The sequence below is a fragment of the Ctenopharyngodon idella genome, chromosome 13, assembly GCF_019924925.1.
Source record: "Ctenopharyngodon idella isolate HZGC_01 chromosome 13, HZGC01, whole genome shotgun sequence".
Taxonomy (NCBI): Eukaryota; Metazoa; Chordata; class Actinopteri; order Cypriniformes; family Xenocyprididae; genus Ctenopharyngodon; species Ctenopharyngodon idella.
The window spans coordinates 2,549,680-2,573,784 of record NC_067232.1 but is presented as its reverse complement, the minus strand read 5'-3'; the positions used below and the strand labels follow the sequence as shown (position 1 = coordinate 2,573,784).

General features: G+C 35.9%; 1 protein-coding gene across 6 annotated transcripts in view; it reads right to left on the bottom strand.

The window, feature by feature from the left end:
* LOC127524929 (tyrosine-protein phosphatase non-receptor type 13-like) overlaps nucleotides 1-24,105 on the bottom strand; it is an 83,527-nt gene that overhangs the window by 3,114 nt on the left and 56,308 nt on the right. The window contains exons 19-46 of one of the 6 annotated variants that reach the window (XM_051916986.1): nucleotides 20,844-20,953; nucleotides 19,104-19,163; nucleotides 17,716-17,805; nucleotides 17,179-17,286; nucleotides 16,019-16,150; nucleotides 15,436-15,863; nucleotides 14,465-14,608; nucleotides 13,736-13,829; nucleotides 12,687-12,772; nucleotides 12,443-12,593; nucleotides 12,097-12,311; nucleotides 11,893-11,991; nucleotides 10,733-11,100; nucleotides 7,928-8,081; nucleotides 7,613-7,768; nucleotides 6,567-6,738; nucleotides 5,971-6,181; nucleotides 5,684-5,769; nucleotides 4,821-4,882; nucleotides 4,223-4,378; nucleotides 3,963-4,128; nucleotides 3,487-3,576; nucleotides 2,751-2,857; nucleotides 2,528-2,583; nucleotides 2,129-2,226; nucleotides 1,875-2,023; nucleotides 1,149-1,239; nucleotides 712-1,049 (exon numbers count right to left, since the gene is read on the bottom strand). In XM_051916986.1, the coding sequence (XP_051772946.1) occupies nucleotides 712-1,049; nucleotides 1,149-1,239; nucleotides 1,875-2,023; nucleotides 2,129-2,226; nucleotides 2,528-2,583; nucleotides 2,751-2,857; nucleotides 3,487-3,576; nucleotides 3,963-4,128; nucleotides 4,223-4,378; nucleotides 4,821-4,882; nucleotides 5,684-5,769; nucleotides 5,971-6,181; nucleotides 6,567-6,738; nucleotides 7,613-7,768; nucleotides 7,928-8,081; nucleotides 10,733-11,100; nucleotides 11,893-11,991; nucleotides 12,097-12,311; nucleotides 12,443-12,593; nucleotides 12,687-12,772; nucleotides 13,736-13,829; nucleotides 14,465-14,608; nucleotides 15,436-15,863; nucleotides 16,019-16,150; nucleotides 17,179-17,286; nucleotides 17,716-17,805; nucleotides 19,104-19,163; nucleotides 20,844-20,953 (4,177 nt within the window). The remainder of the gene's footprint in view (nucleotides 1-711; nucleotides 1,050-1,148; nucleotides 1,240-1,874; nucleotides 2,024-2,128; nucleotides 2,227-2,527; nucleotides 2,584-2,750; nucleotides 2,858-3,486; nucleotides 3,577-3,962; nucleotides 4,129-4,222; nucleotides 4,379-4,820; nucleotides 4,883-5,683; nucleotides 5,770-5,970; nucleotides 6,182-6,566; nucleotides 6,739-7,612; nucleotides 7,769-7,927; nucleotides 8,082-10,732; nucleotides 11,101-11,892; nucleotides 11,992-12,096; nucleotides 12,312-12,442; nucleotides 12,594-12,686; nucleotides 12,773-13,735; nucleotides 13,830-14,464; nucleotides 14,609-15,435; nucleotides 15,864-16,018; nucleotides 16,151-17,178; nucleotides 17,287-17,715; nucleotides 17,806-19,103; nucleotides 19,164-20,843; nucleotides 20,954-24,105) is intronic. The other 5 variants (XM_051916988.1, XM_051916987.1, XM_051916991.1 and 2 more) reach the window with 5 other exon arrangements.

Here is a 24,105-nt window from a genome sequence, read left to right as displayed (position 1 = left end):
TGAGCAGCTGCCAGATCTCGATCACCGAAAATCACATTGTATTTGATACAAAACTAACTAGACTTAACCAAATGTGGGAAAAATCATGACTAAAACTAATTTTCATTGTATTTCATTTTCTCCATAGGGAAATTTATTTTCTACAAAAACTTATAAATTAAGACAGTCCTACTGTAACTATCAGAGGATGTTAATCGATAGTCTGTGTGTTTGTTAAAGTCATCAGTTTGCATAATTTCAACTTATTTTTTTAAGAATACTAATATTTTTATTTATTATAGCCTACTTAAATTTATTATAATTACATTTTACTTTTTATTTATAATAGGCTGCTAATAGGCTACTAAATATATATTATACTTATTTTTAATTATTAATTTAAAAAGTACTTCTGGCATACATACATGGCATACATACATACATATAAATTGACGCCATGGTGTTTCTTATTTGTCGTGTCTGATTTAGATCTGTGTCCTAAACTGATACGCTTAAAGCGGACTTACAAAAAAACAGCATATTTTGCAAACGCACCTTTGCAAAGTATGCTGTAAACATGACTCAAAGATGACAAAAGCTCTTACAGTTGCTTGTGAAGGCACATGTATTTATGTATTTTTACATGTTTGTATACACGCATGTATACATGATACATATTTGATGAATCATATAGCCCTAATATATACAGGATATATATAAACTGTCTTTTACCTGGATGTCTTTGACCTCTATGAGCCGGATGACAAAGTTGTCCAGGTGCTGATCTTTGACCAGTGTGATCTGCAGTCGGTCGTCCACCATCTCAGGTGAGCGGGGCGTGTCGGGCCAGTACCTCTGACATTTCACTTTCCCTCCTTCCACTTCTTGTGTCATCATGGCGATCACGTTGGACTTCTGCTCCCAAACCATCTGCCAGAAGTCCCCGAGTGTGGTGGGTAGCGGACCCTGGCACGCGATGTACATGAAGTTCTCGTCTTTTACAGGCATCTTGATGAAGTTAGCATTTATGTAGCCACCATCCTTTCCCAACATGACCCTGGTTGTGTCAACTGAATCATGACAGAGAGCAAGAGATAATTAATACTCAAAATAAGTTCAGAGAAACATGCTGAAACATTGTTAATACATCAGTGTTTCTCCTAACTCACATGGAACGATGTTCTTGTAACGGTTTTTCTTCTTGTTCTCTTTGGTCTGGCCAATCAGACATTCATCCAAGGGGCGCAAATTCTGCAGGTTCTTTGAAAGAAAACAATATGCACACAAAAATGTATTTTTTATTGCCATATTAGTATCAAAGGCTATATTCATGCAAAAAAAAAATAAAAATACACTGCCGTTTGAAAGTTTGGGGTCAGTAAGATTTTTTAATGTTTTTGAAATAAGTCTCTTCTGCTCACCAAGACTGCCTTTATCTGATCAAAAATACAGTAAAAACAGTAATATTGTGAAATATTATTTCAATTAAAAATAACTTTTCTGTTTGTATATATTTTAAATGTATATCATTCCTGTGATGGTATAAAAAAAAAAAAAAAAAAAGGTAACTGCATCAATCTGACTTTTTTCCTTGCAATTGCAGGTTTATATCTCACGATTCTGACTTTATAACATGCAATTGCGAGTTATAAAGTCAGAATTGTGAGATATAAACTCGCAATTCTGAGAAAAAAACGTCAGTCTTTTTTCCCCTTTACAATTGGACATTATAACACGCAATTACGAGTTTATATCTCACAATTCTGACTTTATATCATGCAACTGTGACTTTATAACTCAGAATTGTGAGATAAGTCACAATTACCTTTTTATTAATTTTTTTCATGGCGGAAACAAGCTATTTAAGTATATAGTACAGTGAAATATTTCTGTACCTCAAACTCTTGCAGAGGAACTTTCTGTTCCAGCAGGCCTCTCATCATACGGACTATAGTGTTGAGGTTGTTAGATGTGTAATGACCGTCAGGAACCACTTTAACCAGCGGCAGAGACGTCAGCTCATCCTCAGTAACAATGGGTCCATCTGAGGAAGAGAGAAAATAACATGCATTACAGTTACAATGAGACAAACTGATTGCATGAACAATAAGAAAATGACTCATTTCCCTGTGAGAAACAGTGGTCTGACCTTCAGTAAATTTAGAGTTGATGTTCTCTATTGGCAGCTCATCACTCCCCCATGTGATCTCATCTTCATCCAGCTGGCCTGACAATGACTGCAGAGCACTAAGATTCGATCATAATAACAAACATATTAGATTTAACTCTGGCTGAATTTAGGAGGATATGGCTGTTAGTTTCATTCTTGATATTCCTGTAGCTCAAACAGAAAAATAGTAGTTCAATATTGTATGTTGCTTAATAAACGCTTATATTTCAGAAAATCATGCTGATAAATAGGTTTCCACTGCATTTTCACCATATTTTCTGAGTTTAAAATGCAAGCTGATACAAAAACACCCACTGCAGATGTGAAATTAGTGATAGAGTCCTATGAAAGTTGTAAAATTGTTTTCCTCTTCCTCACCTGTCATTCAGTGGGGCATCAACATTTTCTTCCTTCCACTCAGCCTTCCGAGATGTCTGAAGACAGAAGAACAGGGAACAGGACATCTATTTATCTGAACTACATGATGTTCCAAATCAATACAATTGCATCAAAGTCCATTGTTATTAGATCAGATCTTATGAACTATGTTTGACTGCTGTAAAATGGCAGATATTCCAAGTTTAATTACAGATGGCCGTACCTCTGGGGAGTCTTCAGGCAGAGACGAGCCGTCACAGTCTGTGTCCTCTGATAGGTCACCACTTCTTTCTGTTCCCTTACCTTTCTCTGGAGAGCCTGTGTCATAGTCTAGAACACACACACACACACACACACACACACACACACACACACATTTAGATAATGTAAATAAGGGGTAAATTGAAGGGCTCTTAATATCTGCAGGTGAAATTCAGATAAGCCATCTGCCAGAATGATGTCTCAAGAAGTGGGGTTATTTAAAACGAAAACCATAAAAAGTTAAAAAATAACATTAAATTAAATTAAATTATATATATATATATATAAACTACTTGCCAAAGCAATATTACGTTTTCATTTACTTTAACCTGATGTACTAAAATAATTAAAACTGAAATATACATTAATAAAAACTATATAAACAAAAAAACTAATAAAAACATACAAACAAAATTAGTAAAACTTATTTTTATTGCTAAAATTAAAATGGAAAATATACAAAAACAATATTTTAATTTTACATATTGTATTATATTAATGTTATTATATTTTATTAATCTTTAATAATAAATATTAGATATATAATAAACAATATTACAATTAAAACAATGTTTTAAATATGCTATTAATATTTCATACAATTTAAACTAATTCAAAATATAAAACAAAAACAAAAATAGCATTTTATATCAATACTCAATGCTAAAATAACACTGGTCATGTGATCTTTATTGTACCTATGGGAGGGAGGGGAGGTGGATTGCTGCTCTTGCTTTGCTCTGATGGCGTCTGGAGTTTTGTCTTCACGCCGCTGTCCTCACTCACATCTGAAACATCACAAAAACATAAAAACAGATTTTTCTTAGCCCTTTTTGTGAGACTAAATTGTTACTCTTAATAAAAAATAATATTTCATTAAAATAAACATTAAAAAACTATGTATTAATTCATTATTTATTACAATAAATATGTTGTTTTCTATTTAAATCTTAAAGATCTGTATTTTCATAAAACATTGACAAACATAAAAATGTATTAATATTATTTATAATAATAAATATAAAATATGTCTATATATATATATATATATATATTTTTTTTTTTTTTTATTATTATTGAACAAAAAAATAGATAAACACAACCTGACAGGTTCCGGGCATGCATTCATTCTACTTTATGAATAACCATAAGGTTGTTAACACATAGGCCATACCGTTGTTGCCATTAACACCGTTGGATTTGAGAGGCAGAAAGTCCAGGTACGTGTTGGGCATTTGGTCAGGTGGGCGGGAGACGATGAGGTGCACCAAGCCTTTAGCTTTACGGATGGTGGTGACGGCTTTAGAGTGAGACACGCCGATCATCAGATCGTCATTGACCTGTACACAAACACAACCAACAAAACTGGCTTTTGAAAGTGCAACTTTAAAAAAAAAAAAATTGGTGTAAAGTGTAAAAACATTGGCTATATACCTTCAGTAAACGATCACCAACTTGCAACGTGCCTGTAATTTCTGCGGTGCCTCCAGGGGTGATGGACTTCACGAAAATACCCCTTTCTCCACCAATCACAGAAAAGCCCAGGCCTCCTGCTGGCGGCTTCTCCAACTGCAGCTTCACAATCTGCTCCTGTAAACATTTTAGACAAGAAAAGAGTGAAATAAAGACAGCAGAATGAATGAGATGAGGAAAAACTGGTGAAAACTTACAAAAGAAAGCAAGCCAGAATGACAAAGAAGCACAATTACAGTCAATTCAGTGATGGAAGTAGCCTCAGTGTTGGTTGTTCACAAAACACGTGTTTCCTGAAAATCGAGTCAAATTCCTCTAACCGGTTCTTCTAGTAAAGAAAAGACTGCAGAAATCTGACCTGTCTCTATGGCCTGCCTGAGTTTAAATTTCACGCTGTTTGTGTCCTGTCTCACAAGCCACAAAACAGATCCCATACTATAATATCATGCCTGAAACGTTTCTGTTTCTGAAGTCAGTCTATTTAGTGATAAAATATTTAGCCAGAGCAGCACCGATCAATATTAGGTAATAGTTTACCAGAAGTTCTACAGGTCCTTACCTCTGCGGGACAGATATCGGATAGGGCCTCTAATTCATTACGATCGTTGCTATGGAGATAACCTATGATACAAAGAGAGAAAGCAAGAGAGAACTGAGCCACTGTGTAAATTACTCAGCTTACAACCAGAAGAGTGACAACACTACTAACCAGAGCATCAGAATGCCATCAATCAGAAGAAAAATAAACAGTTGATACCATTAATTTAAACAATAAACCACACAAGATCATGTGTTACAGTGATTTTACCATATATATAATATAATATAATATCATATAATAATTGCTGTGTAAATGACCAATCAGAATCCAGTATGCAAATATTATGATGACATCTTCACTGTGGGTTACATTATGCCACTTTATCATTATCAGTCAATTTAAGTCAATGTAAACTTAACATTTCTTAAATTTATATATGTCTTTTTTAACAGCTTGAAATTTATTGGCATTTTACTAAATTTGACATCAATTTTCACAATCCATTTTTGAATTTGAGCGTCACTACTACATTCAAAAGTTGGGGTTCTTTTTAAAAAAGAAATGAATACATTTGTTCAGCAAGGATGAATTAAATTGATCAAAAAAGTGACAGTAAAGACATTTATAATGTTTTCAATTTCAAATAAATTCTGTTCTTTTGCACTTTCTATTTATCAAAGTATCCTGGAAAAAATCCTTTCCACAAAAATGTGAAGCAGCACAACTGTTTTCTCCATTGATAATAATAAGAAATGTTTTTTGTTCACAGGCAATATCAGCATATTAGAATGATTTCTGAAGGATCATGTGACACTAGACCTCAAACTATTGAACAATGTATGTGACTAAATTTTGTGCAGTTTATTTCCCACTACACTTACCGTTCATACTCTGGGAGACTTTAGAACTGATGTTATTGTTTAGTAATGAAATCTCGTCTTCACCCGGAAAAACAGGCTTCCCATTCCTATGGAAATATAGTTAGTGGCATTCGTCCAGAAGTATTACAGTATTACATATATCAAACAACAACTGACAAACAAGTCCATCAAAAGAGTCTTCCCAACACCTGAACAATTCAATCGTTTTTGCATATTTGAATGAACTTCGAAGTGTTTTTCATGAACATGTAGTGGAAATTTCGAGTCGTGTCCTGTGAATAACTCACCTGGTGGCTTTGAGACTAAGATTCCTCAGTGACAGCTGCAGAAGTCTGCGGCTCTCACTCAAGGTCAGATCCTGCGTCGGAGCACCGTTGATGTAATGTATGATATCCAAGTGTCTCAAACTTCCTTCCGCTGAGGCTACAGATCCTGGGATGATGTCTTTCACGTACAGTACGCCCAGCCCACTGTCACTTCCTCCATCGAGAACCAGACCTACAAGAGACAGCCACACACACACCCAGAAAACAAACACTTTAAGTGATCCGGCTGCGCTAAACCCTATCACTACCTTCTTTCTTTCTTTCACTTTTTTGTCAGCAAGCTGAAATCCGACACCCTTATCTAGCTTGTTGTTGAACCCCTTGAGCTCATTTTTCCAGTGAAACGCAGGTGGGCTTTGTTTATGCTGATGGATATCTGTTTTTGCGTTACCCGGTAAAGCCCCCGTTGACCTCTGACAGTGAGATAACACTAATGCCCCACATGTATCGGTCAAACGCAGCAAAATCTACTTGCCCAGCTGGATTCTGGGTATTTCCAAGAACACTATTGAGTGGTAAAGAGGATCAGTTACGATATACACTGCTGTTTCCATTACCTAAAGGCTCGTCATGACACTGAAACATGATGTCGGGAAGGAGGTGGGCCTCTATTGGTGGTTTGGGAGGTTCTAGGACACGGCCTACCACTAAGTCCACGACTTTGGGGGCGGCTCGCACCAGGTTGACCACCTCGGTGTGATTCATGCCAGACACGTCAGTGTTATTCACCTAAAAACAGAGGAAGAAGAATGAATATGCATAACAATGTGTAAAATAAAATGAAAATGTAAGTTTTGCAGCTTGTAGTCCATGTGTGTTCGCTTTATGCTAGTGTACTGCAAAAATCCTACAAAATTAATCTACAGTAGACATATGGACCAGAAAATAGACTAAAATTATTGATGATTCCAGTTGTTTTCAGGGAAGTATTGTCCAATAAACAGCTCTCTAGAATTATCTTAGTTGTTTTCTCCTTTGTAAAAATTACTCCGATATCTGTGATTTTCTTTTACTAGCTCTATCAAGCTTTCAAAACTCTGCAAAACTAAGTAACAGTAAAGATACACCCATCCATGCCAATACATGATAATATTGTGGATCGAAGATAATCAGAGATATCACCGATATTTACATAATTTTGCATGTATGTGTCTGTTCAAGCACAAATAGATGCGGAAGAGAGGAATTTGGTGTTCACGTGCCGTCTGCATGGCTCAGTTTGCGCACACAGAAAACAGCGAGCAAGTTCTGAATTATGTTCTCTTTTGCATCATCTTGCACTCAAATGGTTTAAAATTGCTTGAATGTTTAAACTGACAGGACCTAAAACGTGCAAATGATAAACTTTCACTCTATGATATTTAAACTTTGCAATTAATCTGTGCGTTTTTTTTTTTTTTTTTTTTTAAATACTTGTGTATATTTAAATGTTTGAAACATAAAATAAACATTACGTGGTTGAAAACCTTGAGTAATTGTAGAGAAAAGTAGTGAACCAACCCACGTGTGTACGATAATATTGTGTATCGGTGATCTCACAGTCTGACGATAGGACGGTCTGAAAATGCAAAAGATCGCCCAATACTAATCACTATTATCATACCATTATCATGCGATCCCCTGGATGCAGGCGGCCATCTCCTTTAGCAGGGTCCTGGATAATGTCATGGATGTAGCAATTGTTGTCCGGTCCTTTGGTGAGGGTGAAACCTAAACTTCCTTTATCAGACTTCACCAGAGAGACCTTCAGCTCCACCTCCTAAAATGACACAAACATTCCTGTTTCAATCATAGCAGAGAGCTCATACTTTAAATCTACAACACATGCAGGAAACTCCATTAGAAATTCTCAAAAGTAGATCATTTCAGTTAAATATCACAAAGAGATGAACCGTTTGTCATGCTAATGGTCACTTACAGGGATGAACTCCTCTTCCTGGCCACGTTCTGGGAGACAGAGGTTAACGGGGTTTGGCAGTGGTGGAGGAAGAGGGTCTGGACTGGGGCTCAGGATCCCACCCTCAGGAAGGGCTGGAGAAGATGACATGCCAAGTGCAGAGCTGTCCAAATCACTAGATGAAAAAGATGCACGGGAAGTAGTGGAGGACAGAGACAGGAAACGGGACATGATTATTACAAAATTTATTCTGCGACAACTGGCCTGTTTTTGAAACATTAAAATATTGTTGCATTGAGACATTATTTGTCTAACAATTAAGTATTTGTCACCATAATCATAATATAATCATAACATTCTACTGTTGAGCTTTTACTTTTTTCAGTTGTATTTAACTGTATTTATTATTTAAATTAGTATAAATTAGCTTTTTATTATTATTTAAATCAGTATAAATTAATTAAAAGACAAAACTTAAATGAAAACTTAAATGTGAGGCACTCCTAAAAGTGGACAAATATAAATATATTTTTACATAATTTTATAATTTATTTATATTCTTATTTTCTTCATTTTGTCATTTAATTAAAAGTTAAATAAAAATAAAATACTTTATGATATTGACATTGAAACTAAGAAACAAAAAAGTAAAAAAACAAAATTATGCTATATTAAAAATAGAATAAAATAAAAAATAAAATAAAATGCTTTGAGATCACTGAAATCAACAAACCAAAAATAAAACATGAAAAAAACTATATTAAAATAAAATAACATTATCAAAATAAAAATTTTTTAAAAAAAAAAATCAGAATAAAATTTGAGATAACCATTGAAGCTAAGAAATAAAAAATAAAACATTAAAGCTGCAAGCAGCGATGAAAGGGCCCTCGCACCCGTGCCACCCCCACCCGGTGGCTTTAGGAAAAAAGAGCACAGTGGGCAATATGCATTTAAGTACATAAATATAGGAGGATAATGTCAGTCATTTGTATTTGCCACACTTCCTGCTACCAGCTGGTGGCGATATGACTATAACTTAATTCTGGCATGTAGATGTCTTCAGGCCAGGGCACTTATCAAACGTGAAGATTGGACATTGTATGCTTGAGCTACAACAACTTCCTGTTTCATGGCGTTAATCGTATACATTAGCACTTATCCAAGTGTTGCATGATTTAAAGTGTTTCTAGTATGTTTGGAACTTCATGGCATATTTAATTGTTTTTCAAGTAATAAATTACAGTGCAAAGCATGCCATTTCCTGTTGCCAACAGATGGCGCTATGACTAACTGAATATTGTCAAGTAGATGTCTTTAAGTCAGGACTCTTATCACACGTGAAGTTTGGGGCAGATCGGACATTGTATCGGACAATAGCTTCCTCTTTCATGGCAAAACATCAAACTTTGTCAGGCCGCCACGGACACGCCCTTCAACGAAAACTCAAGATCTTTGCTATTTAACATCGCTAAGGTCTTCAGATTAGACTGACCATATATGATGTGGTTCTGGTTAAACCTCTATGAGGAGATCACAGTGTAAAACATGAACGTGAAACGTAGTGTGAAGGGCGCAATTTTGTAGGTGGCGCTATCGAGCCATTTTGGCACACCTAATTCTGAAACCCATATCAGACATAAATTTTCACCACTTCTGATGCGTGTGCAAAGTTTCATGAGTTTTCGAGCACGTTTAGGCCCTCAAAAATACGATTCATTTCGGAGAAGAAGAAGAATTGGCTGAGCAATTACAATAGGGTCCTCACACCATCGGTGCTCTGGCCCTAATTAAAAATTAAAATATATATATAAAAGAAAGAAGAGAATTTAACTAGCATTTGTCATCAGACTAAACATTACTGAAAGACATCAACCTGTTCCTGTTATTTAAATCTTTTAATTTCTGTTCAAAGACATTGTCACAGCAATTTTCAATTTTCAATCAAAACAAGCCATGTCATTTTGACTGAAGATCTCTATCACACTGCATTCAGCAGTGCAAACAAGTGTTTCAGTGCTGCTAGCTGCCATGTTGTATAACACTTACAGAGTCACATGATATAGACAGAGCAAAACACACTCACAGGAGAGAATTAGTGCCGTCACACCTGAACTCTGTACCCTGGGCCCAATTATATGAAACGACCAAGTCAGCTTACAGTATGTAAGAACAGTGTAAGAATCTTGCAATTCTGACTTTTTTTCTCAGAATCATGTGATATTAACTCACAATTCCGAGAAAAAAAGTCAGGATTTTGGGATATAAACTCACAATTCTGACTTTTTTTCTCAGAATTGTGAGATACCCTTGCAATTACGAGTTATAAAGTCCAATTCGTAGAAAAAAAGACTTTTTTGAGATATAAACATGCAATTCTGAGAAAAAGTAAGTCAGAATTGTGACATAAAAAGTCGCAATTACCTTTTTTATTCCATGGCAGAAACAATCTTCCATACTTAAACAGCAAATGTCTTTGCTTAACATATTTGTGCTTGATTCTACGCAGCTGTATGTTGTCCTGTCTATGTAATGCTCTTTTACTGTTCTCGTTACTCTAATCTACTTTGTAATACTCTACTTTTCCGTTTTACTATTGTTTGTCATTATTGTCTACTCTATTGGTGTTATCCTTTTCTTATTGCATGCAAAGTGTCCTTGAGCACTGGAAAGGCGCTATATAAATAAAACATTATTAATTATTATTATTATTAATGATTGTCCTTAAAATTTAAGGTAGCAACATTTTTTTTTTAGAGTGTAGCATGCACATATATTAGCAAAACACTTTTTTTTAGGCTTATAGTTTAAGAGTACATTTCTGACCTTCTGTTGGCCTCCGGTTTAGACATGGATTGTCTGGGTGAATAATATGCAGATCGTACAGTGTCATCCATATTGGCCTCATATGGGAGTCTTTCCAAGGGGGTTTGATAGACACTCCGGTCCCAGGCTTGACTAGCCTGCTCTAGGTTGGCAGGGCTGAAGGCCTCCTCCAACTCGTCATTGTCCGTGCTGTCGCTGTAACTGTCCCTGCGACTGGGCGACTTCATCAGCAACCTCTCCAGAGCCTCTTCCACAGGACCCACCAACCGCTGGCGCTCCACCTGAGGTGGAGAGCTCGTCTTGGGATCAGGCTGGGGCTGGGGCTGGGGCTTGGGACGAGCTTCCTTTCGTGGAGAAGGCACGGGAGTCTGGGGAGGGTGAATTTTAGTTTTTATTTTAAAGATGTGAAATAGTCAAAAACAGATGGTGATAGCTGAATCAGTGAAGAACTGCTAAATCTGCTTAAAAAAAAAAAAAAAAAAAAATTAGGAAGGCCACTGGAGAGTTACTGAGATCACAATAAAACTCAATAAAATGAAAAATAAATAAATAAAATACTCAAAATGAAATAAGTAATAATAAAATTAAATAAAAAAAAGGAGTTACTCAAAATAAAATAAGACAAAAAAAATGCAAAAATTAATATCAAAACCCATTAAAAATATACTCAATATAAAACAATAATACTCAATAAAATGAGATAAAACAAAATGAAATACTCAAAACAAAACAAATCTCTAAAACTCAAAATAAAATAAAACAAAATGAAATACTTAAATTCAAATAAAATACTCAAAATATAAAAAAATAAAACAAAATGAAATACTCAAAAGAAAATAAAAACAAACATAAGTAAAATAAAATAAAAAAATAAAAAGACAATAAAATAAGATAACATAAAAAGCAAAATAAATAAAAATAAAGACTCAAAATAAAATGACTCAAAATAAGACTCAATAAAACTAAATAAATTTGTCTAAATTCATCTCTTGTGGTGGGAATACTTTTCTAATGAAACATATATGGCTGTAATTTACAGATAGTCACATCATGTCCCTTCCTGAAATTAATGAGCGAAAACAAAGCCGAATATTCCTTTGGTAATGGAACATGACGCAGACACGTAAATTAAGGTCAGTGACGAAAACAAAAAGTCTTACTGTAATGGCAGGGTCCATCTCAGGTAAGACCCCTGGTTCAGGTCTACACAAGTGAAGGGTCACCTCCTGTCCTGTCCCCCTCAGAGCAGAGATCACCTCCTGACAAACAGCAATAGAAAATATACATTTTTTTGTTTGGTATATACTTTTGTTTGAAATTATTTTTTTTAAATCCTCACAGACTGAAGTAAAGGGTTAACGTACATGTTGTGAAAGTCCTTTGAGTGGCGTCTGATTGACACGTAGAATGACGTCGCCCACTTCGATGCGGCCACTCTCGGCTGCTGGTTGCCCTGGAAACAGCTTCTTGACCCGGACCATGCTGGAGCCCGAGGGCTCTCCGGGAACGTTCTCCTCACGGCTGAAACTGAATCCCAGACCGGACGTGTTCTTCAGCAACCCCACATCAAACGTGTTATCTAGAGTTAAATAAGAAAGAGGACACCGATTTACTCTTCATATCCACAACCTTTGGGTAACCAGCCCACATGTTTAACCTCTAGCACATTTTCATATGCTCGTAAGCAAGTGTGTCAATTCCACCTCATACCTGGAGTAATGAAGTTGTATTCTGCTTTCTTCAGTGGTGGTACCTCCTCCACAGCTGCGTTTTGAGGTTCAGAAGAGGTGCCTTGAGGGGTCAGAGGGGCATGAATGCTGTTTTCTGGGGGCAGACCTTTCTCCATCAACAGATGCACCACCTAGACAACGGGAATTCATTTTAAAAAACACAGTTAAACCTTCAGAGTAGAAAAGTCCTCTAGGGGGCGCTGTGTGGCACCCAGCATTCTCACCTGCCCAGTATCTCTCAACATCTCTACTGCCTGTTTGTGAGTCGCTCCTTCAAGACTCTTCCCGTTCACAGCCATGACACGATCCCCTGTACGACACACAATCAACACACAGGCTTACAAAACTGTGAAAGTCTTGTAAAATTGTGAATCTCTTGAAGAAAAATACAGGTCATCTTTTACTCCACGAAATATTACTTTTATATATTATATAATATTCTTAAATAAAACGCTTGTCCTATGTTGGGTCGTGTTATGTTATGTTATAAATATATATTGTGATGTGATGTGATGTTATAAATATATATTGTGATGTGATGTGATGTTATAAATATATATTGTGATGTGATTTGATGTTATAGATATATATTGTGATGTTATGTTATAAATATATTGTGATATGATGTGATGTTATGTTATAATGTATATTGTGATATGTGATGTTATGTTATGTTGTGATGTGATGTTATAATGTATATTGTGATGTGATGTTATAAATATATATTGTGATGTGATTTTATAAATATATATTGTGATGTGATGTTATAGATATATATTGTGATGTGATGTTAAGTTATAAATATATATTGTGATGTTATGTTATAAATGTATATTGTGACGTGATGTGATGTTATTGTGCATTGTGATATTTCTGTAAAATGTAACAGTAATGAAAATCAATGTTTTTTTTTATAAAACCTGCATCAAAGGCTGCATTTATTTGATTAAATACAGTAAAAACAGTAATAGTAATATTATTACAATTTAAAACAATTTTTATATTTTAATATATAAATTTTTTTCCCAAAAAAAAAAAAAAAAAAAAAGATTTGATAGGTAGAAAATTCCAAAGAACAGCATTTATTAGAAATATAAATGTTTTGTAACATTATAAATGTCTTCCCCATCACTTCTGATCAATTTAATGCATCCTAGCTGAATAAAATTATTAATTTATTTAAAAAAAAAAAATCTTACTGAGCCCAAACGTTTGAACGGTAGTGTATTATTTTTTAATTAAAAAAAAAATAATAATAATAATTCCTTTTTACCTTTCTTTATCCTCCCATCCAGCTCAGCTGCTCCTTTAGGAATGACTGCTTTGACATATATCCCTCCATGCCTCACTGTTGTGTTTGATCCACCCTGAGACAGACAAACATGTTAATATAGCCATAAACAAAGACATCATGGGAAAAAAGTGCCTATGCTCTATGTTTTGGATCTATGAGTGTATTAATTAACCAATTGGACATGCTCATTTTATATTTTCTGGATATACCCATCCTTCAATCATAAAGCAAACCACTTGATTTCTTGAGTTGATTAATGAATTTCATTGCAGTATTTTGAAATACTGAGAGAAAAAAAAAAAAAAAAATCATTTCAAATCACAAAAAAAATCTACATAACAATAGCAACATGCTGTAAAAAGCATCACTGTAAAATCACACCGTAGACAAGCAAATGCAAATCCATGCAGGCATTAGTGCTTCTTCGTCATAAAAACAATACAGCTGAAAAGGTGGCACGTAGTCTTGGCCGTGCGTGTTTCTGCACTTTGCTGTACCTACTGTTTTTCGGTTTTACCGTTTATGAAGGAGCCAATTCAAATGCCTGTAAAAATCTGCATGCAAAGAGCCAAATCTACTTTCCCAAAACTGAAGCCAAGCGAGGAGCTTCAAAAAGGAGAGAGGGCTAAGGGTACAAAAACAACACCACACACACACAAAAAGTAAGTAAAAGGGAAACAAAGGAGAAAAAAAAGAGAGAGCGAAAACCTTTCCGAACAGTACCGTGACACTAATGCCCAGACTGCTGTCTATTTTGGACAGCTCAATGTCAAATAGATCTCCAGGCTGGAGGCTATTGACTTCTGGGCTACTAGCACTTAAAGTCTCCGTGACGATGTTGGGAGAAACCCCCTGTAAACAGAGAAGAGCTGGGTAAATACAAGGCCGTGCATAGCCGTATACATGCAAGGGTCAAGGGGTCAGAGGTTAATGGTGTTGACATGCGCAACTGCATTGCATTTACATTCAGAAATGCAACTGGTCAGAAAGAGAGCAAGGGACGGTCACAAGCAGTTAGAATGTTTTTATTGATATTTCACACATTTGCTTGGCTCTGAAGTGTAGATATATACTAAGTATTGAACCTAAACGGTGATAGTAGCTTTTAAGGGAACTTCCAAGAACTTCAAAAGCTTGGAAGAGCAAGGATATTTTTAAATACATCTCTAATTGTGTTCGTCTGAAAGAAGATAGTCATATACACCTAGGATGGCTTGAGGGTGATTAAATCATGGGATAATTTTCATTTCTGGATGAACTAACCCTTGAAGTACCTCCTTCAATGCAATGAATTTGGTAACATCCCTAACTCTAGAACAACTAATAGTTTTAGGGACGTTTTCTTTAGCAAATGTTGATTTCATTGGTTTAAACCTGTTGAATCAGACATGGTTAGGACATGGTGTAAACGTGAAATATGTTTATGTGCATTTGATTAGTGAAAATCCACTGGCATGTAGGTAACTCCAAGGAGGGATACAATGAGCGAGCGAGAACCGTCCTATTATTTAAAACAAAAAAAGCAATTTAATATTTTTGTGAGGTTTAAACACTGAAGTAACATCTTAAAAATCACACGTCAAAGTTCATATCAAACAGATGCTGACTAGAAACTCGAAATGAAACCTCATGGTTTCAGAGTCAAAGTTCATTCAAATCACTACAGAGATTGATTCTACCTTTTTAGTCTTTTGTTTCTCTTGGCTACTCGAGTATGTGTCTTCATCCATGTCGGAATCCCCTCTGTCGGAGTATTCCAGCTCTTTAGGAACATCTGGCACTTTGGGTTTTCTAGTTTTAGGTGGCAAAGCTGGTGGAGTAGCTTCAACAGAGGGTTTACTGTCAGCTGGCAGGGACTGCGCTTCCGCGGGACCATCGGTGGGAATGTTGCGATGGAATCCATTGAGATTTGTTTGCTGAAGGCCGCCAGTCTCTGTCCTGGAGTCCTGCGAACTGACGCTGCCCTGTCGAACAGACTGAGGCGGAGACATTTTGCTGGAGATAAGTGGTGGGCTGGGGGAGCATGTATGATCTTCAGAGGAAGAATCGACATCTACTTCTTGATTTTGAGTGGCTGATTTATAGTGATGGATTCCTGAAGGGGAGCCTAACAGAGGGGAAAAGAGGCTTGTTTACGGTACTGCCATCTAAAAGCCTCCAGAAAAGCTTTTTTCAGTAAGATTATGGTGAAATGCTATTGCATTGTGTATATTAGTTCTTACAAAATGGCCACATGCAAAGTGTATATATTATTTCTATTACCTGGAAACAGCCTCTCTTTAGGTTGAGAGACAACCAATGTGACATCATCAGGGGTGCTCTGCAGAATCTCCACCACAGTATCATGTGATAAGCTCTCAAGACTGATGTCATTCACACTCAACAGCCTGTCACCTGCAGGAAAAAGCAAAAATGTGGAGTTACCAACTTTACAATGAACAATCTAAAATGTTTAAAGCATTCTGGACAGGGTTATTATAATTATAATTAACTAAAACCATAAAAAAGTGTGTTACTTGAAACAAAATAAACATTAAAAAAATTAAAATAAATAATAATAATAATAATAATAATAATAATATTATATATATTATAAATGTATTATTATAAATTGTTCAAAGTGTTCCAAAATCTTTTGGAGAATTCTGGAATTGTTCAAAGGATTCTGAACTGTTGATATCGTTCAGTGATATAATCATTTCAAGAGTTCTGGAAACAGTTCAAAGAATTTTGGAACAACTCAAAGCATTCTAAAATCATTTAAAAGTATTCTTGAATTATTTAAAGCATTCAACGATCATTTACAGCAGTCTTTCAACCTCTCTGACTCGTAGGCCTCTTGTTATTCAACACAATATGCAAAGGCTCCTCAGTATATACAATTTTTTTTTTTTCTGTAATTATGACAAAGCTGCTTGTTTTAAAGCTTTTTTTATTAACAGAAACTTGAAATATTAAAATGAATTGACCATGATTCATTTTGTGATTCCATAAGTTTAAAGAATTTTGCATGATCAATCAAACAATACAAACAATAGTTGAAAATACAAACAATAGTTATTGACTTGAGTGACTGATTTTTACTTGATTGATACTTGATTTTTTTTTTTAATTTAGTGTTAAATTTTTTTTAATATGTAAATTATGATTTATTAATTTAAATACTTATAAGCTATCCTGCAGCCCCCTTTGAAAGCTTTCTGAAGACCCCTGGCTGAGAACCACTGATTTAAAGCATGCTAAAAATCAGTTAAAAGCATACTATAATGGTTTGAATCTTTTATGGTTATTGTGTAACAAGTTTCTATGAATTATGTAAATTTCTCAACTAAAATGTTTAGCTTTTAATCAGAAAATTCAAAGAACTATTATAAATATAGAAAAAAGATCACTCCTCTCCTCTCCTCTCTCCACTTTCATACCTGGTTTCAGACAGCCGTTTAGATCTGCTGGTCCACCTGGTGTGATGGAGCTGATGAGGGTTCCCAGGTCCTGGCGCCCAGAAGCCTCTCCGCCTACTACCTGAAAGCCTGGTGAGCAAAACAAACACACACTTCATTTTACTATGTCTCACAAACTACAAAAAGACAAATGTCCAAAGATTCAAAGATGTCTTATTGAGACTGTCACTTGTGCATATACCAAATGTATTTCTCTTATCAATGATGGACAACCTCTCATTCAGGCCATTTTAGTGAAAGCCACCATCTGAGGTGGATATAAAACAGCACATTCTCTCTCCCGGAGTGGGATTCATTAATCACTGTGTGAGCAGTGAGGACTGCCAGACCTCTGCACTCCATCACACTATAGTCATGTGTGTGTGTGTGTGTGTGTGTGTGTGTGTGTGTGTGTGTGTGTGTGTCCTGATAATCTGCCAATGTAGCAGCATATTTATTATTTTTTTTTTTTTTAAAGGAGCTCCATTCTGACTGGATTTGTGAACCCCTCTCACTCACCCAGCCCATACTTGACGTCTTTCTTCAGATTTACGGTCTGTATCTCTCGCTCTGGGGAAGGTAAGGCATGCAACTTCTTCTTCAGGGAGTCTGTGGGTGGGAAATAACAGAGGGGGATGAGGTTTAGGTTTTAAAATGTGTATAAAGAATCTTAATCTGTTACATTTGTGGTCTGTACATATGATATTATATAAATATTATATAAATTCAGGCATAAGAGAGGCGAAATGAGCATCCCGCCTCAATCTCCTTACTTAATAATGACTAGGGGGGGGTGTGGAGATTTTGTGCTACGAGATCTCGCGAGATTAAAATGTGACGAGATTTTTTGTCGAGGTTAAAAGCAGTCTCGTGATATTGCCATGATGGAGCATGAGGGTAAAATTAGGATAGAATATGTCACCGCTAAACTTACAGTACATTACGCCTTCTTCACTGTCGTTTGCTTTTTATAAAAATAAAAAACATTTAATTCAGTTGGATAATGGTCACTTCAACTCAATCCATCTCATCCAACATGAGCAGCAGAGCCGTACGTAGTACAGCAGGAATCAGAATTCACGTGATCACGTGAGGAGAGATGACTGACAAGACCATGGCGGAGGATTTGTTGCACAACAGAGCCTACGCGTCTATTAAATGTTATATTTTGTGCTGTTTATCTGCATTGGATTTGAGTGCAACAAGTTGAGAAACTGCTCTATCAGAGGGAAGAGCTAGCAAAAACGCTTGTTCATTCTGTCTGTGTGGGTATAAAACGTATCAAACGCATGCACAGCTTTCCATAAGCTGGGCTAATCTTTCATAACTAGTGTTTTGGTGCTAAGGGACAGCATTATGTTTGGCCCAACTCTGATGTGCTATACTAACAGCCGTGGCCAGCAGCTCATACTCAGGGATGAGGGAGATTAGCCCACACCACGGCCGTATATCAGAGCTACTAAAAACACGCAGCTTAGCGAAGCAGAAACCATCTGAGCCAGAGAAAGATGGCAATGAAACTTGAGCCAAGTGTGTGCGCGAGAGAAAAGTGCATTTGAAAAGATGTTCTCCATGCCATGTAAAACACCAGAGAAGACAGCAATCTGGAGCATGTTGGATTTGGCAAGTTCTCATCTCTGATTAAACAGTGAGTGTCACTGTGAGGCAAACTACTGTTATTATTGACATTAAAAACGGGACTGTTTTGCTTCACTAAAAGTTTATCGCAATTTAAGCAGATGTTTGTGTCTCAGGGCCAGACAGGACATGACATTTCCTACCAACTTTCAGGACTTTGCTAAATTTGACCATTGAAAAGAAACAGATGACATGCAGAAAAAAAGTACATAGAGCTGTGCTGTTCTGTGCTCCACAAAGCTAAACGAAACACAGATTATATTCCGTACCAGTGATTCCTATGGAGGAGGCAGGAGTAGAGGGCACTCCAGAGCTGTGCATGCTCACACCTGGGGAACATTAAAAGCAGGTCAAGGTACTAGACTAGAAATTAAATAAATGTATACAAGGGGATATTAAGTCTGATAACCTGACAGTTCATTCCTTGTGTCATTTTCAAAATCAATCAATATTGTTAATGCATAATGCACATTTTTTGTATTAAATTGTTTATTTAAATACATTAATGTACTCTTAATGTTGGCAATTTTAGCCATTTTGGGTGTTTCATTTGCTATTTTTATATTTTATAAAATTGAGAGTATGATTGGTTGAGTAAAATATCCCATATACACCTGTGACTGCACAAAGTGAATTTCATATTAATGCCTCAAAATATACACTACCGTTCAAAGTTTGGGGTTAGGAAGATTGTTTTTTTTAAAGAAAATTAATTAATGTTGCAAAATATTATTTCAAATACATGCTGTTCTTTTACACTTTCTATTCAAACAATCCTAAAAGAAAATGTATCAGTTTTCACAAAAAAATTAAGCAGCATAACTGTTTTCAACACTGATAATATTAAGAAATGTTTCTTGAGCAGCAAATCAGCATATTAGAAGGATTTTTGAAGGATCATGTGACACCGAATGATGCTGAAAATTCAGCTTTGCATCACAGGAATAAATTACACTTTAAAATATATTCAAACAGAAAACAGTTCTTTTAAATTGTGATAATATTTCATAATATTACTGTTTTACTGTATTTTTGTTCAAATAAGTGCAGCCTTGGTGAACATAAAATACTTTCAAAAACATTTTTAAAAAATTAAAAAGATTAACTTACCCAAATCTGTTAAACAATAGTGTAGCTACAATATAACATCACACTAATGCTACTAAATTATTGTTACTATTAATAAAATATTTACTTGAAGACTGGTGTCTTATATTGTCATTTTTAAACAATAATAATGATTTTATCATGGTTAAAGATAACACAAAACAGTTTTTGCATTTTACAATCATGTATGTCCAAGTGAACTGCCACTTGGAATTGATTGGATCATGGTGTTACTTTTCAACCTCTCCATTATGGTATGTAAGTTTTTTTTTTTTTTTTTTTTTTATGTCACCCAAAAAGGAAAATGTCTTTCTTTGGATTAATATGCACCAAATTATCTGTGCACAATAAAACCAAGAACATGGTTGAAATAAAGCAAATAGGGTGAATTTTGCTGTCATGTTACCCAAAAACAATTCTTTGCCATGGTAAAAATCACTTTTTTATATATATAAAGGCTTGTATTATTTTCTGACATACAGAATGATGCATGTACAAGTGCACAAATTCAGACTGTAATCTCTTTATGACATCTCTGTACATGCGGAGGAAGATGTTGAGAGGATTTGGGCTGCTGCTCTCTCTGATCTGACAGCGGATGATGAGATGAAATGGAGAGGTAAAATGAAAAGATCAGTGAAAGAACCGAGGGAGAGAGCTGTTAAAAAGATAAAACGAAAGAGGCAGACAGCCCCTGACTCCACAGAGAGACGCAAAGACAGATTCCGCCCACTATCCTGACAGACCATCAGAAGAGAGAGACTACAAAGTAAGGAAGTTAGAGACGACCAAAGAAATTTCAAAAGCAGAAAGACACGTTCTTTGAGGGTGATGAGCCATTTTCCAGGCAGGGGCAAGTGAAGATAAGACAGAAACAGCCGGTCGTGTCTCATTGTCCTCACCTACGACATACGCCTGTCCCGTGTCCTCACAGGAGGAAGAGTCAGATTCTTTCTTCAAGCTTTTGGGGCTCCAGCGGGGACTGTCATTGACCATGGTGCTGAACATACTGCTGACACCGGGGAAAAAAGTAAATGAAAATCAGTGCAAAGTCATTTACATCCAGTGGAATAAATGCAGTTATTTTCCATTTTCTGATCAATTCATAATATCGCCAGAGAGTGCATATTTATAAACTGAAGTTATATGCTCAATTCATAAAGACGCACTTGATTACAATCGCCTAAATCAGGACTTCACCCACAAGAGCACTGTTCCTGTGAGCATGCATTACACTACTGAGTGTATAAGATTACAACTATCTTCACAGGACTATAAAATGGTTGCAAACATGTGCAAACATAGTTTTAAAAATATCACAGAGACTGTCTGTCTCCCTTGAGAGCTGATTAATGCTGTTGGCCCCAGGCAGCTCAGTGGCAAGCTGACAGAGCAACACAGAAATGCAGAAAAGGAGAGTGTGCCAGGCGTAAAGACATAAACTGCAGATGAGTAGGAGAGAGAGACGGGTATAAAAAAAAAAAAAAAAAAAGAGCAGAGAAGGAGAGTAAGACGAGTATAAAGACGTAAGACAAAACCACAGTAGACTAGGAAAATGCCACTGTTTTGAAGACAAACTACAGCAGATCAGGAGAGTGAGATGGGTGTTACATTAGACATTGTAAATTGAGGTTAAAATGGGTGTAAGATAAAAAGCAGCCGAGCAGGATTGTGAGATGAGTTATCTATTAGACTTTACAAATCAAATTGTACAAGATAAAGTGAGTGAGACAGGCGTAAAGACATTATTTACAAGACAAACTACAGAAGGAGAAGGGTGTAAAGATATAAAACAAAGCAAGAGAGTGAGGCGGGTGTAAATATATTGTAAAACAAAAAACAGGTCTAAAGGCATTAAAGGGTTAGTTCACCCAAAAATTCTGTCATTAATTACTCAGCCTCATGTCGTTCCACACCCGTAAGACCTTCGTTCATCTTCAGAACACAAATTAAGATATTTTTGATAAAATCTGATGGCTCAGTGAGGCCTCCATACAGCAAGATAATTAACACTTTCAGATGCCCAGAAAGGTACTAAAGACATATTTAAAACAGATCATGTGACTACAGTAACGTTATGAAGCGATGAGAATAATTTTTGTCCAAAACGACTTTATTCAACAATATCTAGTGATGGGCGATTTCAAAACACTGCTTCATGAAGCTTCGAAGCTTTACAAATCTTTTGTTTCAAATCAGTGGTTCGGAATGTGTATCAAACTGCCAAAGTCACGTGATTTCAGTAAACGAGGCTTCGTAACGTCATAAGTGTTTCGCAATGTTTCAAAATTTCAATGGTTCACGTGACTGGCAGTTTGATACAAGCTCCGGACCACTGATTTGAAACAAAAGATTCGTAAAGCTTCAAAGCTTCATGTTTTTTGACTCACAAAAAGTATTCTCGTCGCTTCATAAGATTAAGGTTGAATCACTGTAGTCACATGAACTGTTTTAAATATGTCTTTAGTACCTTTCTGGGCATTTGAAAGTATTAATTATCTTGCTGTCAATGGAGGCCTCACTGAGCCATCGGATTTTAATCAAAAATATCTTAATTTGTGTTCTGAAGATGAACGAAGGTCTTACGGGTGTGGAACAACATGAGGGTGAGTAATTAATGACAGAATTTTCATTTTTGGCTGAACTAACCCTTTAAAAGCCACACGATGGTAATCAAGAGAGTGAGGCAGCTGTGAAGACAAGACAAACTGCAGTAAAGCAGAAGAGAATGATGGGTGTAAATACATTGTAAAGCAAAAACACAGCAGAGCAGGAGAGTGAGACAGGTGTATAAAGATGTAAGACAAACCATAGTAGAATAGGAAAATGACACTGTTTTTAAGACATAAGACAAACGACAGCAGATTAGGAGAGTGAGACGGGTGTAAAGACGTAAATTGAGTGTAAAATGGGTGTAAAGATAAAAAACAATAAGACATGCTGCAGCCGAGCAGGATGGTGAGATGAGTTAATATCTATTAGACTTTACAAATGAAATTTTACAAGATTAGGAGAGTGAGACAGGCGTAAAGACGTTATTTACAAGACAAACTACAGAAGGAGAAGGGTGTAAAGATATAAAACAAAGCTAGAGAGTGAGACAGGTATAAATATATTGTAAAACAAAAAAATTACAATGAAAAGGAGAGTGAGAGATGGGTGTAAAGGCATTAAAAGGCACACAATGCTAATCAAGAGAGTGAGGCAAGTCTGAAAACATAAGACAAACTGCAGTAAAGGAGAAGAGTATGACAGATGTAAATATATAAACAGTGAGAGTGAGACGGGTGCAAAGACATCATAAAACAAACTCTAGCAGAACAGGAGAGTGAGACAGGCGTAAAGACTATTACAAGACAAACTTCAACCAAGCAGGAGACGGATGTACAGATATTATAAGTCAAATCATTGCAAAACAGGAGAGCGATATGAGAGTCAAGACAAACAGCAGCAGAGCAGCATTTTGACAGTTTTAAAGACATAAGAGAAACCATGTCAGAGAGAGCTAGACAGGTATGAAAGGTACTGTAAAAAATAGATAAGGAAAGTGAGATGGGTACAAAGACATCATAAAACAAACTCCAGCAGAACAGGAGAGTGAGACGGGTGAAAAGACACTGTAAGATAAGTTATCTATTAGACATCACATAAGTTGTACAAGATCAGGAGAGTGAGACAGGTGTACAGAGACAATATTTTTTTTTAAGACAAGCTACAATTGATCAGAAGAAGACGGGTGCAAAGATATCGTGAAACAAAGCATAGAAAAGCAGCATACATCATAAAAAAAGCTACAGCAGAACAGGAGAGTGAGATGGGTATAAAGACCATATGTGACCCTGGACCACAAAACCATGCAGTCATAAGTCGCACAGGTATATTTGTAGCAATAGCCAACAATACAATGTATGGGTCAAAATTATCTATTTTTCTTTTATGCCAAAAATCATTAGGATATTAAGTTAAGATCATGTCCCATAAAGATATTTTGTAAAGTAGATATTTCCTACCATAAATATATCAAACATTTATTTTTGTGAGTGGATATGAATTGCTAAAGACTTCATTTGGACAACTTTAAAGGCGATTTTCTCAATATTTTGCACCCTCAGATTCCAAGTTTTATCTCGGCCAAATATTGTCCTATCCTAACAAACTTCACCT